This window comes from Amblyomma mixtum, chromosome 5, assembly GCF_055824585.1.
Source record: "Amblyomma mixtum isolate Tamu chromosome 5, ASM5582458v1, whole genome shotgun sequence".
Taxonomy (NCBI): Eukaryota; Metazoa; Arthropoda; class Arachnida; order Ixodida; family Ixodidae; genus Amblyomma; species Amblyomma mixtum.
Genome location: NC_143016.1, coordinates 22,168,397 through 22,185,122, shown reverse-complemented (window position 1 = coordinate 22,185,122; position 16,726 = coordinate 22,168,397). Strand labels below are relative to the sequence as shown.

Genomic DNA, 16,726 nt, shown 5'->3' with positions numbered 1-16,726 from the left:
CGCTCAATATGAGTTGCAACGCGCAATCATCGACCGGGGCTCGTTCCGCGGTGTGCCTCCTCCAAACAGTCGCTCGGAATTCTGGGATAGTACATGTGGTAAGCACTTCATGAGGAGCATAGGCTGTACAACTATCTCTGTAAAAGCCCAAGCATAGTTCAAGCCATACTTGTTGAAAAGGCATGCACAAACGCAACAGCAAAGGAGTAGAGACCAATATACGAGACTACAGCGTTTAATCAGTACACCGCACACTGCGGATTGTGCAGGATTATTTACATTCACATACTGGCACCGGCACATTGTAAGAAGTGGTTTTATACACTGCAGCCTTTTGTAGGAAATGTACTGTCAACTCCACATCCACCTGAGAGGTGCAGAATGCGCAGGGTGTTTACAAAATTATCGTGAAAAACAGAGGACTGAGTGAATGCACTGAGCTGCCGTAGTAAAGCTGAAGAGAAGATAAAAATCTGAAAATGAGAGAAAAATTACTTATTTTTAAAAATGAAATGAAACTAAACTTTAGGCAAGAGAAATACAAAGCTACCAATCATTGCAAAACATATCAAACAAGAAAGAACAACAAAAATAAGGTGATACGGCCAATTCACCGCAGTTTGTACAGAAAAGATGCCTTGCACAAAGAAAACTGAGAAAAATGTGCACAGCCACTTCAGGTATGTTGGAAGAGCTGACTCTGAATGTGCTTAAAAAGCAAGCACTGCTCCTCCACTGCTGCCTGGTAGGAAATGAATGGCATTGTTTGAACAAATCTATCACAAATGGAGGATTGTGGAATGCTGCAATGCATGATTAAAAGTATTACATGCAATACAAGAAGTGCAAAAACATAATACAGGAGAGCAGGAAAGTGCAGTTCACCTGCACATCAGAAATACTGTGCATTTTTGATGGGGGAGATTCAGGAGGGTGCTTCCGTACGCAAAGTGCTACACAAAGAGTATGAACGCCTCCTAGCAGGGAGATGACGAAAGTAACAACCAAAAAGAAATGTTGAGGCGAGGGCACACACTTTGCAGCTGCAAAACGTATGCCTCCTATCTCTGGAATGCTTATCGTATGTCCACAGCAACACTGCTATGGCACACATAAACACACACACTAACCCTGACTAGCTGTGTGCTCAGTAATCAATGCATAAACAAAAAAATTCTGTCAGTGATCCTTTAGCACATAATCACCTGAACCCTCTGTTAGTTCCCAGGCAATTATTCTTTGTATACATACAAGGTATATTTATATAATATATATAGATCTATGTATAAATTTCTTTACAACCTAAATACATACAAAAATACTATAAAGACCTTCCTGAGGTAAATAGGCACACTAGACACACACCCAGCACACATCAAAAGGAAGTTGAGAGCAACCATTAAAAGCTACACACAGCTGCGAAGTGTCGTACTGGACGCGAAAGCTAAAAGAGCCAAGTGATTAGCAGGTTAATGTCAACAGTGTATGCACCTACAGTAGCCCTTTACCAGTGAGTAAAGGGTTAGCATAAATAAAAAGCAAGACCCCTTTTCATCTCTTCTTGCATCGCAACTGACAAAATGTAGTAAGAGTGCGTATTAGCAGATTGACAGCCTTGCTCTTTTGGCACTTTGAGGAAGAAGAAATTAGCATCATAAAGATTCATCTGAATCAACTTCCTCTATCAATTACCAAGAATTAAAAGAACTGTTTCTCACTTCTGAAAAGAAGGAAGTCTTAACAGCCGAAACTGCCACATATTACTTTTGTCTTCACGTTTCACGTTCCTCCACAGAGCAGTAAAACATGAGTCCCTAAAACCTGCTTCTGCACTTTCACTATTCTCTAGATCTTACCCTATCCAACATTTAAGACAACACCACATGTTAACATAGGGCAATCCCCTAACATGACATACAATCTGGCAACAAAGACAATATAATTACATAGACTCTGATGTGCAACTGGCACCACATTTTCTCTGGTGTTCATTTCTTTTCCCTAACAATCAATTATTTCATGTCGCTCCATATGCTACACATACTACAAGTGCAAAAGAGGCTTCATGCCAAGCAAGTATAGCTATGACTAAGATACAGTAATACTATACTAGTTGAAAGTGCAAGTAGACTATTTTCAAAACACAGAGCAGTCAGGCGATTCACAACGCCTAACAAGCCCTCATCAGCTGACTGGCAGAACGAAAGAAATTGTGCAAAGCTGTGGCCTCGATTGTTCCATAAATATGCCACGTTAGTGCGAAGCAAGAGTTGAAAAACGCGAACAAGCAACTGTACAACAACTTTTGCACGAGACGCATTTGCGAAAGCAACCGTGTGGTTGGCTGCGAAAGGTTATAGAATGCAAGAGCCACTGATGTCAATATTAAGTTTTAGTTTCCTTCCTACTGCTTAAATTTTGAGCACACCACCCCAGCTATCCCAGATCAAAGTCCTTCCCCCAGATAACAGCATAATGCTTTAAAATTCCACTTCAACAATTCTTGCCCAATAGACAAGAGAATTCAGTTCATTGAGAGCTTCTGTAATCCAAAAACTTTCATAGCCAAGATATGTACACAGACACAGCAACGTGAAACAAAAAAAAAGAAAGCAAGCATCTTCATGATGCTTCATCTTCAAGATGCTTGCTGTAAATTGGCATTTTAAATGTCTCTGTAGTGGCACCCCAACACAAAAGTGAGTTTACGAGCAATAAGTGACCATAAAATTCCTCCAAGGATAAGACACCCTATGCCCACATAAGGCTGCATGTTAGCCCATCACTACTCTCAAAACAATTCAACCAAAAGGACAACCCCTTTAATGTGAATGGTATTTAGAAACATTGCCAACCCTCCTTGAACATGGTACACAACCAACAGAAAATGCTCGTGTCACGGTCTCGAGACATGTGATGCAGTTTGTTCCAAACGTTTTGTGGCACAAAGGTGCAATGCATACCTGCAAAATGTAGTTGAAGAAGGTCCTCAACTATTATCATTGCTTCAGAATGCAAATAAACTAAGGCAAAGTCTTGCTTTGAGTGAACTACAGGTAAGCAATGACAACTTTGCACAAGCACATTTTCTCAATGCATGCAGCTGCAAATAAATGCACACACAAAGAAAACAAAAAAGTAGCAGTCTCTTCTTATTTGAAATGGCAACACTGATTGTGCTTAATGTGAAACAGTTTTGCAACTCAGCAATACTCATCCCAAGGACTGATGAACACTGTGCTATGGTGATAAGAAAGAACTTCTAAATAAAATCGAGTGCTTCTTTCTCAAGAAAAAAAGAAAAAATACAAGCTCAACTTTATAGCTGACCTTGGAACACAAAAAAATACTGAAGACAACAATAAAATAAAAAAAAATGATCTGTTAAACTGATGTGTTGGGAATGCATGTTGGCGGTTATGTGCACAATAATCAAGTGGAACGATGGCAAGGCAAGGCACAGCGACAAGTCATTGCTGCTGCCCCTAAGACTTTGCAGTGCTGTTGGGATGCCCCTCGTGGAGTGGGGGGAACTCCTCGGTGACTGAACTGTCCGAAAGCAGTCCCTGCTCCACCCTGCGGTCCCAGTACGAGGTGCGCTGGAGAATCCCACGGGAGCCCGCAACTCGAGGTCGACGCTTTCCACCCGACGACTGCCGCGGAGCACCGCCACCACCGCCAAGCGACGAGCTGGTGGAGCTCTCGTCGGACGCATAGCCAGGGGTCACGTCCCCTCCTCCCGCTGTTTCCATGGCCAAAGAAAAGGTCACGTTAGAAGCCATGCCAACAAGGCACACTGAGACAACGACAGACGTGGAGCACAAGCAGCACAAGCACTAGACTAGACAGCATATACAAGCATAGCGCGTATATGCGTGTGCAATGCTGTCTGTTAGCTGTTGTTTTGCTGTTTCAACTCCTAATTCTCACTCCTGCTGAGAAAAGGCAGCCATGCCACCCATGGCAAATCATACAACAGCAGCAGTCCATCGCATCACACTCCAACTGCTGGCCCTCTCACACTTCTGTAAACCTAAAATGACTCGGCAACCATGACTTCAATCTGTACAGCTCACTGTTTCACTAGGTTTAGGGTTGTCATGTGAGCATTTATTGTTTTTTGTTTTCCCTTCCTTTTCTGTGCTAAAGTAGACCATGAAGCTGTACGGCCGAGGCCCAGTGCATCTTTGCACACAGTATTCGAATACCATTTTGGCTCTGGGGTGCAAAAAAACCTCATCGAGCAGGCCCTTACTACAGAGGACACACTAATGCCATGGGAATGCACATTCTGTATCCTGTCCCAGCGTAAAAACAAGGGTGCATTGCTCTGCAAATTTGCCCTTAAACATCAAGCAAGCAGCAACCACGCATGGCAGAAAAGCAGGCAGATGAGGCCAAGGAAGTGGCGGACGTCCTTGTACACATTGTAATCTTCCTCAACTCCACTGTACATGTTTCTATCAATAAGCAACTTAAGGGCAGACAAAGGTCTTGAAATGAATATTTTTGTTATAAAGATATCGCAATGAAATCATGTTGTATATGAGTTTCTTCTTCCTGTTTTCTAAAATATAATTAGTTTCAGTATATCTCAATTAGTTCCCATATTATGAGAAAATAACTGAAGCCTAATTAGTTGAATTCTTAAGGATCATTAAGACACTTTGTCAAATTTTTTTATTTCGATTGAAACGGGGTTGTAGCCAAAGAACTGCCATCTGGAGCTGTGCTAATTATATTGTTATTGAAGTACCTCTACAAAGATGTTAAGTTTTGTCTAAGCACCATAACTATGAAGTAGGTGACATTATGTTCACAAAATTTGAAATGTTTGACTCAGCCAAACAAAAACAGCATAGCTGTACAGTTCAGTTCTTTCTGAATTCAACAGTATAAGATTAATTAAAATTGCACCTTAAAAGCATAACAAAAACTTTTGTAAGGTTAGCCACGTTGGCAAAAAAAATGAAGCTGAGAAAATCACATTTCAAGTGCACGCGCCAGCCATTTGGAGGTCATTGTAGAGGCCACAAAAAGCAGTGGAATGCAGACGTTCCAAACGTATCTCACAGTAGTGAGTAATACCAGGTAGCGGGGAAGGGGTCCAGCTTACGAACGAAACCAATATGGCGGCCATCAAGGACGCGGTTGTGGAAAGCGATGGGTGTGAAGTCCTGCCACATATCACTCTGAAATCATTATTTCCGTGCTTTATAGGCGAACCCGCATCTTCCCTCAAATAAATTGATCTCTCTTAGTTCGAAGTGGCCCATTCAAGAGTCGTGATAAGCAAGGCAAAGATTGGTTTATTGGTTTATTGGGGTTTAATGTCCTGAAGCAACTCAGGCTATGAGGTACGCCGTAGTGAAGGGCTCAGGAAATTTCAACCACTTGGGGTTCTTTAATGTGCACTGACATCGCACAGTACACGGGCCTCTAGAATTTTGCCTTCATCGAAATTCAGCTGCCGCGGCTGGGATCGAACCTGCGTCTTTCAGGTCAGCAGCCGAGCGCCGTAACCACTTAGCCACCACGGCGGGGCAAGGCAAAGAGGCAGGACTCACCTCCACCAACAAGAAGAAACAGCCCCATTCACTTCTAAAAATATATACTACAGAAGTTTTACACTGTCAACTACAGGAGGTGGTGGTGTTACTTATTTTAAGATGCTGCAGAATATTGAACTGAATTGAATTTATTTTGTCCAGAACTGGAAGGATTTCCATAACAGTTCCAATATTCCATAACAGTGCTGCCATTTGCACAATTGAAGTGTCTATATTACTTGTATTACAGTAAGCTGCAATTCTATTTTGTGTGTACTCCTGTTGTGTGCAATACTAGTTTGCACAATGAAAACTTGCAAACAACTAATTTAGACATTAAAAATTCCAAAAGCCCCTCAAAGGCGAACTGTGCAAAATAAATGCAGAGAAAGATCAAAATTTGAGGCTAGTGCTCACTGAATTTCGCCAAATTTATAGACACAAAGAAGTCAAATTATTAACTGCAGGACATTATTACTGGTGGGTATTACACTCTGGAGCCTAAAATTGAAGACCTACATATCTTCCCCCATCATGCACATTTTCTCTTGACCAGTGCCTGATCAAATAAATGCAGAGCAGTTTACGTACATTACAGAAGCCATTGTGCAAAGTTATGCTGACCTTGAACATTACAGAAATGGCAAACAAAATTGCAATCAAATGCCTTCCTTAAAAAGGCTGGTTACCAAGTGTTGCAAGTGATGGGGATAATTTATAGGAATAATTTAGCAGCTGGCCAGATTACAGACAACAGCATAATTAAACGGCCAGTGTGTATAACCTCATCCGAATTTTCTCAGAAAAAGACTGATTCTAAGCCACTGAGTACAACTTCATCCAAATTTTCTTCTTAAAAAAAAAAAAACAGATTCTATGGATTCTTTTTTGGGTGCACTCATGTTTGACCGGCTGCAAAAGACACATTTACTGCTGTGAAAATTGCGTTTAAATGTTCTCCTGCAACTCAATTCATACTCGTGACACCTACGGTAGAAAATACTTTGTAATCACTGTTTTTAAGTGAATGGCACTATAGCCTGGCCTCTGGCATCCAGCCTCAAAAAACTATGCTAATTCAAGCAGTTTACTTAAAAAATTAGCTGGTGATGGAGGCATCTGTATTTCATTTTTTTTTTCTCCTTGCATATAAATGCTACATTTTTGATGTGAGGGAGCTCTTTGTGATTAAAATGCAGTAATCTATTGATGCAGGCCAGCTTTAATTTTTCTCAGCATCCGTTTAAGGAGTTAATAGATATTGTCTGGTAATGCAGTTCATTAGAAGGCATTCCTTATGAGAGTCAGCGTCATCTTGCAGGATAGTGAGAAAGCCCTTGTTGAATTAGAAGTCATGAAGATCCTTAAAGATAAGAGTGCATTGCACCTTAATGACTAGAAAATGCTTGTTGCTGCGCACAAGTTCTATTTCTACGTAAGAAAAAAAATTGCCTCTTTTTACATTTTGGTTTTACATAGAGTAGTTCTTATTTTGTATGTCTCACAATTCTTCACTCAACAATGAATGTTTTGCTGCATAGCTACAACACTACAAGGCGTTCGCAGTTGACTGTCTAAAGACAGACAAACTACATGGCAATAGCCATGTGCCTTCAGGATGACAGGGGAAATAAAAGAAAACAATGCCAAACCTGCAACGTTACTGTTGTTGCCATTGTTGGGTGGCGGCGCTTGCAAAGTTTGGTCACAGATGGTTGTCGACGCAGGTGGGGACGCTGGCGACTTGACAACGGTGCGGTTCATCTGGCGCGGAACTAGATTTCGTTGAGCATGCTCCCTAAACTCCCGAGGCAAGCTGCGTGCAGTCAGGCTGTGCACCTGAACAAAGGAGAATGAGCAAACCTAGAATGACTCAACTCAGACGGCAAGCCTTCAGGTGGCAGTCAGAGAAAAACAATTCAGGCACACAGATTTCAATGAGCCATGACACAGTGTTGGACACTGGTAGCAACTGCCCATTTGGAACCACTGGGCAAACAGAAAAACAGATTTCATGCTCTTGAAGACTATATCGAACACAACAGGACAGAATTAAAATGCAAAACAAACAAAGTTTCACAAACATGGCACTGAGCATTTAAAGCGTGGAGCATGCATAGCTGCAATTATTTGAGATGCATGTGCAGGAAACAGGGGCACAAGAGTATAGTAGCAACAAGGACTGCCCTCCATGCAGTGCATAATCCAAGAAGAGATTTAGAAGTGATGGCAAGAACCACTTAAACTTTAGGTGTATTATTTAACTTTTACTTAAATGTTTTTACACTGGTTAAAACTATAAAGAGGATGCCTTTACTACATCATTACGTAGTGTTATGACACTAACCAAAATAACATGGCCTAAGTTCCTTTGCTAAAATTTCAATCTATATCATCAGTAAAGCTGCAATGTAAAGAAAGAAATAACAGTCAAATTACACAGGCGTGCAAGCACACTAAACGACAACATGAAGAAAAAGCAAACAAAAACAAAACTGAACAATGGTAAGTATAAGGGCTCGTGCACATAAGCCTGTGCATGTGTGACAAGGCGGCCTTTGCAAGAGAGCAGCACAGAGACAAACGGGGCTTCAACACAGGGGCTTCAACAAGTGTCGGGAGGCAGGCATGCGGCCAAAGCAAAACACACACACATTTAATAAAGCATTGCTACGAACCAGGCTTTTTCTTGGCAGAGGCTGAAAAAGGCAATGTGTTCAGGTTAAAAAGCTGCAGAGGTGCCTTTAGCATTAGCAAAGCTTGCAAATGTGCGTATATGTATGTCGAAGGCGCACTGCGACTGACCTGAGGTCTTACTGAAGGTTCATCAGAATCCTGCAAGTCATGAACCACATATGGACACCTGTTAGCAACAAGGCTACACAGGGCGCAAGGCACAGATTGTTAGTGTAATAAGAGCACCCAACAAATTTAGCGGACCCCGCTACACCGCGCTTTGACATAACCCAACAACTCAGCCCACCCCGAGGCAACAGAAAAAGTAAACACTGTTTTGACATCAGGCAAGCAATAGAACATTTACGATCATGGCTGAAAATGTCTTGGGTAACTTCACCACACGTACATACCAAACATTTTTTTTTACATCGCCACAAGTTTGCCTTTTTCTTTTTTCGCATGTGATGCACTCATAGTGATACTGAAAATAGCCATAAAAAAAAAAGAAATTGTTTCCAAACACTGAAGAGTGCTACTGCTCTCCAAGAACCGGCCATACTTTGTGCTCAGCATTTATGTGCAGGCCTTCACTGGCTGGATTTACTTCCCGGCCGAGCGCGGTCACTTATATAGCTTCTCACAAGCCAAAAAAAAAAAAAAACACTACCTGCGAATACATTAGCTCACTACCAACACACATTACTCTCAAAAACTGTTCAAATGGGCATCACCTTCTTAATTGACCAGGCATCTTGATTCTTGGCTGAAGGATGGCGTTCTTTTTGAGCCGAGCCTCCCTGGCCATTCAGGGCCTTCTCCTCAAGAATCACCTTCTTGTCAGGAAAAATGCTCTGTGGGGTAATTGAAATATATGCAAGCATAATGTCTAAACATAAAATTTCTTGCATAAAACTGTTAGAAATGCAAAGGAAAACAGCTAGGTTTCTAAACAGAAATCACAAAAGAAAATCAGCCACTCCCACATCAGGAGATGCCCCACAGAATGCAAGGTATAGCTGCCAGCAAAAGTTTACGGGTTCACTTGATTAGCAACAAATTTATTGAGCACAGCCTTGTGACAAGAGTAACCTGGTAATGATAACTACTAGCAGGTGGACCATAAACGTTCTCCCCTCATACGTGCAGACATTTCAGTTAACTGGTTTGCATGACTGTGCCAAAATAATTTTCTTGCACACACCCTCATCCCGAAAATTTTGCTGCCGACTGGACATTGTCAAACAAGACATGTACCTAAGTTTAATCTCGGTAATTAAAACTCACTTAATTCCAAACTCCAATTTATTCTCACTGACATTTTGGTGACATTAAAATCAGGCATATGATGCTAGCTCCCCTTCATTTGAATTCCACAAAATTCAAATTTTTTGGGCCTCCTTCAAGTTAATATATATACATTAATATATATTAATACAACATTACACGCGCGCACGCACGCACACGCACGCACGCACGTGCGTGCGTGCATGTGTGTGTGTGTATATACATATATAACAAGACTAACAGCACTACTGAATGTGAACATGCACCTCCATCCCTAACATTAAAACATGTACAGAAAAACATCAGCATCATGACACAGAGCTCTGAAAGAGAGTGATGAGATGGCGACAATTAGATACAGCATGACAAAGCATATGCGGGGTGCAGAAGCCAGTTAAGACGAAATGACAGTTATGAATTACCCACCACCAGAAAAAAAAAGAAAAAAGCTGCACCAGGGAACCACAATTGCATAACACATTGTATGAGCACTACACATCTAAGCCCGAGACTCAGGTGTGAAAGCGAAAACAGCAAAACACCAAAAAGGTGGATGGAAAAGGACCAAGTTCTGCCTTGACCTAGGAAAGTACCCACTACAAGCAAAGCCAAGCATGGGTGCTCATGGGGTTTTTTTTTTTTTATAAGAAGCAAGGGATTGCAAGCAAGGAGTACCATCAAAAGACCCAAACCATGACATAATGAATGTTGTGAAGCTGTATGGAGATAAATGTTTTGCTAAAGCCAATGTTTAGTCCACATCAAAAACAGAGACGGCATTTTAATGATGGAGCCGGTGTGCCATAAAGGTACTATCATCACACAAGCCTAAGGACAAAGACACCATAAGATGTTTCTTCTGTATGAGGAAAGAGCAATGAGACAAGCCAGCAGGCAGCTGGAAAGCTTTCCCATTTCTAGACAGCTGCATGAAACCTTGCATGAAAGCATCAGGTAGCTTTGATTCGAAATTGGACACTAAGCTCATATAGATGACAAGCAGGAAACCATCCCAGAAAGCGGAATGTGCAGCAGCAGCAGCATAGGAGAGGGAAACTGGCAAAGGAAGGCATGCTCCCACCAGCAGCTAAGCAAAAGATGCGCATGCTGACAATGACAGTGAACAAAAATTGTCTTTTAAGATGGCTGATGATTGCAAACTTGCTCAGAACTTAGTCAGCCTCCAATGTTGATTGTGTTAACATAGTCTGTTCATATTTTCTAGCTTTAAAGACCGAAAAGCCTAACACACCGAAAGCCTAGCAAGTTAACTGTGAGCTTTACAAAACTAAGCAGCCCTACATCCACAATTCTGGAAAGCTACCCTCATCTGCTTTCTCAATTATCCACAATAATAGGCATAAATAAGCGAACAATGCATGCTCAACAAGACCTCCCGAGTCCAACACCGAAACTGCCAAAGCCAACACGTTTGAAGGCACACCTGAAACTCTTGGCCAGGACTGGGAAGACTCTCAGGGTTGGAGCCATCGACCGCCGACTGAGCCGACTGGCTGGCAAACTTGAGTACCAGTTCCCTCACCGAGGGCAGAGAAGGGTTGCTCAACTCCGCTCCTACTTCTTCTTCACCTTCTGACCTCCGACGACGACGCCCCGTCCCATTGACAGTATCAAAGGCACCCATGCTGGAACCCTGGTGGCAAGGAGCCATCAGAAATGTCGCATCCCTTCCACTCTACTCAAGAAATGACTGCTGGAGCCCGCACATCATTAGAGAAAAAAAAATAAGAAACAAAATAAAAGAGCACCCCATTCGCATTACTGCAAAACAAATGACGCACATTTTGAAACAAAACAAATATTTACAAATATTTTTTAGCTTAAACAGCACATCCAGGCCTCAAGACAGCCAATTCGTTGGTTTTCCAATGAAAAGCACGAATGGTAAATTTCCCCCATTCACCCACGCACGCACATACGCACATGCATCATTCGTGATCCCATCCTCTGAACAGTGTTGTCGCTTGTTCGTCGCTCTCCTTCTATGTTGCCGCGTGTGACCTTAATTTTTTCTGGATGGTTACGGCCGCTTTTACCAGCCGTTGTGGTCCAGTGTGGTAGTACACACAATATTTTTACAAACCAACAAATTAGTTGGAAACCGTAATATTCAAACACAAGGATTTATGAAATCAAAACCCTGAGGATCATGGAATCATTGAGTTTCAAAGACGCACATGACACAAAACATCCAGAAAAAAAAAATTAAATACATTAGTACTGCTGGCAATACCTGTCTCCTTGAAAATGGTGGTTGACGTGCTACCAAGCTCACAGTTTCGTGAAATATTCTTCGCTACATTTGCTAGCTGCCACAAGAAATCCCCCTATTTGAAAATGACGGATGATAAATTAACTTGAAACAAAGACTATAGACAGACTACAGACAGAAACTCACAGATGTGTCGTCCATATTGAGGTGAGGAGTACTGACGGCAGCTGTGAGCGTCCGCACTTGTGCTGTCGGACGAAACGCCTTCCTGGGGCTCGAGTAGACCTGGAAAAGTGGCCAAGTGGATAAAGGTTGAAATGAAGTTTCAGGCCAAACTCTAGTCTTCCCACACAGCGTGCAGGGTAAAATGTTCTTATTAGGCAAATGCTGCACAGATATGAGTGAAGTTCAAAGCGTTCAAAAGACTCAAGTTCATATCTAGCGATGCACAAAAGCCAGATTTCAAACTGAGCCTTTGATTATCTCAAGAATACTGCTTAAAATTTTGGTACACACATTTCTACAACTTGTGAGAAAACAGTTTCCGTAAATTATATCTGTTAACACACTTGGAACATACAGAATTGACTTCTTCAACTGCACTGCATGTGAAAGTGTTGCATTAATTAGTACACGGGTGTCACAGAACTCATCCGTAAAATAAAAGCGCAATGTTGAGTCAATACAAAGTATTAGTAGGCAGTGAACTCCTAGTTAACTTGAACGTAATGAAAACATCCACCTTACTCAAATGGGCACTTTAGTCCCACCAAAATCAAATTATAATTTGGGGCTCCCTTTAACTTGAACTCCCCATAGTTCACATAAGTTTTTAGATTCAGAGTTCACATTGTCAAGGGTTAACTGTACTACTCAACGATAAGAAACACTGCTGAAGGAAGTATTTCGGCTACGGTTTCACCAATGTCACATAGAATGCTTTAGTGGTATGCTGCTGGTAAACAAAGTACTGCAAGGAACAAAAATTTAAAGCCAATTTTAATATTGCGGAGTCCCTTCAGTCCATCGATACCAACCTGTTCCTCAAATGAATGCAGGGTTTCCTCGGGATCCCCAACAGATGTCAATGATTTTGCGCTTTGCAATGATGATCTTCGTGCTGATGAAGCTTCCACTTGTGCCACAAGCTTTGGATTGTTGATGTAATAATCACGCAAATAGGATGACGGCAGCACTGGGGAGCAGAAACCATCTTCGTCGGCATCATCTTCGTGTGGTGTATCAAAAGATGACCCTGTCATAGCAGTGGCCAGAGAATCTCGGCGACTCTCAGCACGCCTTGACAAGTTTTCCACGCTGTAAGGGTTGTTCGGCAAAGGTACGGCATTTAGCCATTTTGCATGCTCACGCTCTGCAATCGTACCTGTTGTAGAAGGACAGCACAAAAAATAAATTCCTATTAATACACCTTACAAGAAAGACATGAGAATCGTGCTACTCGTCATGCCTCTTCAAGAAAGCATCGCACAGAGGGGAAACAAAAATTTCAAGAGAACCAACCAGGCTTTGGAGGTGCATTCAGCACTTCAACTGATGGAACAAGCTCGGTCTGCTCATCAACGTTCTTGAATGTTGATGTGTCATCGTAAGTGAGAGAGTTTTCCTCACTTGGAACCTGAAAAAAGCCATATGCCTGAGTAAAATGCTAAACCAGACAGCCTAAGCACATATTCCAGCAAGGCAATTTCTTCTCTTGCTTGTTCCTTTTCCTTTTCTCTCAGCTATGCCTTGCTTTGCTTAGTTCACAAACCAATGGAAGAATATATAAGAGAGTTAGGGTCAGTCACTGTAGGTACAGATTTTCGCAACCGCACTTCTGAAATTCAAATATGCTCGCATCACCAGAAAATGGACTCGGCAAGCTGCTGTGTCAAAGGAGAGAGAAGTAGACTCAAAGCGCACACAGATGAGGAAGAACTGAAGAAGACGGGGAACAACGTTGTGTTGGTCTTCTTCACTGTCAGTTCCCATCTGTGAGCACTGCTTGACGCTACACCATGGAATACCAACTTGAACAACAAAAGACTGTTCTCATACTGATGTAAGCTCGACAATATTTATTTTTTTCTGCCCGTTCCAAAAGCTCCCAATCCTCCAAGTGCACGCTACTGTCATTCAATCTCACCAGCAAGGAATTAAGACTACGGCTGAAGGCACGATACCCACAAAGACAGCATAGTCTACAGTAGCTATACTTATATGTATTTCAGTTGCTACAGGTAAACCTTATTACTGCCCTGTTGAGGTTATCACTCAGCTCTGGGGACTTGTTTACTTCCTACTATGCCAAGCATAGTGGTGAGATGTAGAGAAGTGAACTATGTCAAAGAGCTCAAAGAATAAACGAGGCCGTATATACACCCTTATAGCACTAGAATGTAAAAGCTAATCCTCTTAGAAAAAATTCCCTCTTGGTGCACAGCAAACGGCAAAAAACGCCAAAATGCCAAGCTTTTAAATGAGAAGTACACAGCCAAGTAATTGGGAGTTGCTATTACCATCAACAGGGGTGATGCTATGCAGAGCACTTATGGATAAAATGTTGGGAGTTTACGCATGACTCTCCTTTTAACATTCCCCATTTCACATATAAAAATTAAAGAAAACGCCATATATTTGGCCGAGTCTGTCAGACAAGCATTACAATAAACTTTTAATTTACTGACTTCTGCATTTAATCACTGGCTCCTAAGCATGCAAAAACTATGTTTCAACATTTTCCATGCTTCTTTCAATCAGTAAACCCTCTTTAACTCGAAATCATAAAAACCATGAAAAATTTAGACACACAAGCAGAGTTCTGAAATTTTCGGCTTACATACCGAGCTTTACATACTGCTATCCCATAGGCACCTTTTATGTACACAGAGAAGATCGGGAATGAATGCAATGCAGATCTGGCATTGCTACAAGGCCAATTCAATGGCGATCGAACCCAACGCAACTTGGCTCCAAGCTGGTTCCTGAAGCGCGACTAAGGGCTGCTACCATCATGCTCGGGAAACAATCAAATACAAAATAAAAATGAAATGTGCAGGAAGGTAGCCATACAACAGTACAAAATTTTAAAATGTTTTATTTTTTTTTTCCAGTGCAGCCTAATTTCCAACATTGCGTTCGCATTCTCAAAGCTTGCCTGGGAAACAAACACGGCACCCACGTGCACGAGCCAGTGGCAGAGTGATTGGCATGTGTCTCATCACAAGTGGTTTGCTTACTTTTCCTTCATTACAAACACATTTGTTTGCCAACATTTATACGACCATATGAGCATCTAGTGCCACCTGTCATTTAGCAGGCCAACTCGCCGATCAGGATCGAGTTAGAACGTGCAATAGTGTTGGAAGTGGAGCACACTCCGAACTTCAATTGGGATCGGACTCAATTGGGACTGGACTCAATTGGGACTGGACTCAATTGGGACTGGACTCAATTGGGACTGGACTCAATTGGGACTGGACTCAATTGGGACTGGACTCAATTGGGACTGGACTCAATTGGGATCGGACTCAATTGGGATCAGAAGTGTCTGTGTAACAGCAATAGTATTTTACAGTGGAAACCCCACTACAAAAAAATAAATAAATAAAAGTCCCGTGACATCCTTGTCGGCCTGCCGCATCGCAAGTGCGCAATCGTGCCGATATTGCAACAGATGGCGGCAATACATATCTGCCACTACCTCCACTGCCGCTACCTCCACTGCCGCTACCTTCACTGCTACTCATACAGTGAAAGATGGAAGGTGGGGTGAGGGCACCCGGTCCGCACACAGTCTCTCGCAGCCTGGCCAGTCGACATTGCCCAGGGAAATGGACTTGAGCTGTCCTTAACCTGCGCCGCCTAAGCCTGTGACGAAGGTGCCCGCCATTGGCACCAATCGTGTGAAGTACAACGCGGTACAAAATGTATGTCAGCAAGGGGTGCATGTTGCAGCACGCCCAACTTTGGGGCGTAACTTGGCCATGCAGGATGCACGCTGATGGCAGTTTCTTCGAATTTTCACTAGCCAGACCTCAAGGAATCAAATTTCGTCACAAAGGCATTTTGAGAAAAGCGGTGACAAATGCCTGATGCCTACTGCACAGCATGAAAAATTTTCACTGAACGATATTTCGAGATATGCATGTTCGAGTTAACGAGGGTTTACTCACCATCTCTCCAGAAGCAAATAAACCTGTAACCCAGTTGTCATGCTATTTTTTCATGTAGGGGAGGTGAAAGCAGTGCCGGCGGCTTCACCACAAACACACAGCTCGTTACTTCCACGTTATGTGCCACGCTCTACTGACCACCGCAAGCACCCAGATCAAAAGCCATGGTCACACAACCTCAAGGCTCAAGACAAAAAAGGAGGAAAACAAATGTGTTAATAGCACTGAGTCAGCTTTACCTTAGCAGGCTGCATCGCTGCTTGGCGCTCAGCCCACGTGCGCTGAATGACCAGAGGTGGGTACCGCCCGATTGGTGGCTGCTGCCACACGGGATTTCAAAACCGTGCAAGGTTAGTGCAAAACCGGCGAGCCCAGGCAAAACCTACACCACACCCGAGACACAAAACAGCAACCAAAGTGCAGAAAAGGCAAAGCAAGCATGCAACAGCTGAGCAAGACACCCCAACCCAGTGTAAGCCACAAAAAGCATAAGCCAATTATGCAACTCTAAGAAAAACTGGCTCAGAAAACAACGTAAATGCGGTGCAGAGCAAACCTGCGTTTTTACATTTTTTGTGCAGCTGTAGCAGTAGTCGGCTCATATGCCTACAGCTTATGAGGACTAGGTGTAAATGTGGCCAAATCAGCTCAGTGAAACAGAAGGGTACTCTGAGGACCCACTGCCTGTATAACAATTTCGGCTACCCCAAAGCTGAGAGGTATGCAGTCAGCACACATTAATAAGCTTATATCATGAGTTTCAGCCTTCTCCCTTTTGTCACTCCACATATAAACCTTAAAACACA

General features: G+C 42.5%; 1 protein-coding gene across 9 annotated transcripts in view; it reads right to left on the bottom strand.

Moving 5' to 3' along the window:
- Positions 1–219: 219 nt before the first annotated feature.
- Positions 220–16,726, bottom strand: part of LOC149341525 (uncharacterized) — a 99,090-nt gene continuing 82,583 nt past the window's right edge. For 4 of the 9 annotated variants that reach the window (XM_089543625.1, XM_089543626.1, XM_089543618.1 and 1 more), the window contains 10 exons: positions 16,160–16,240; positions 13,267–13,381; positions 12,783–13,129; positions 11,932–12,030; positions 10,957–11,166; positions 8,960–9,079; positions 8,355–8,384; positions 8,228–8,248; positions 7,202–7,388; positions 220–3,742 (listed from right to left, as the gene is read on the bottom strand). In XM_089543625.1, coding sequence (XP_089399751.1) covers positions 3,486–3,742; positions 7,202–7,388; positions 8,228–8,248; positions 8,355–8,384; positions 8,960–9,079; positions 10,957–11,166; positions 11,932–12,030; positions 12,783–13,129; positions 13,267–13,381; positions 16,160–16,240 — 1,467 coding nt within the window. In that variant the 3' untranslated portion in view covers positions 220–3,485. The remainder of the gene's footprint in view (positions 3,743–7,201; positions 7,389–8,227; positions 8,249–8,354; positions 8,385–8,959; positions 9,080–10,956; positions 11,167–11,931; positions 12,031–12,782; positions 13,130–13,266; positions 13,382–16,159; positions 16,241–16,726) is intronic. The other 5 variants (XM_089543623.1, XM_089543622.1, XM_089543620.1 and 2 more) reach the window with 5 other exon arrangements.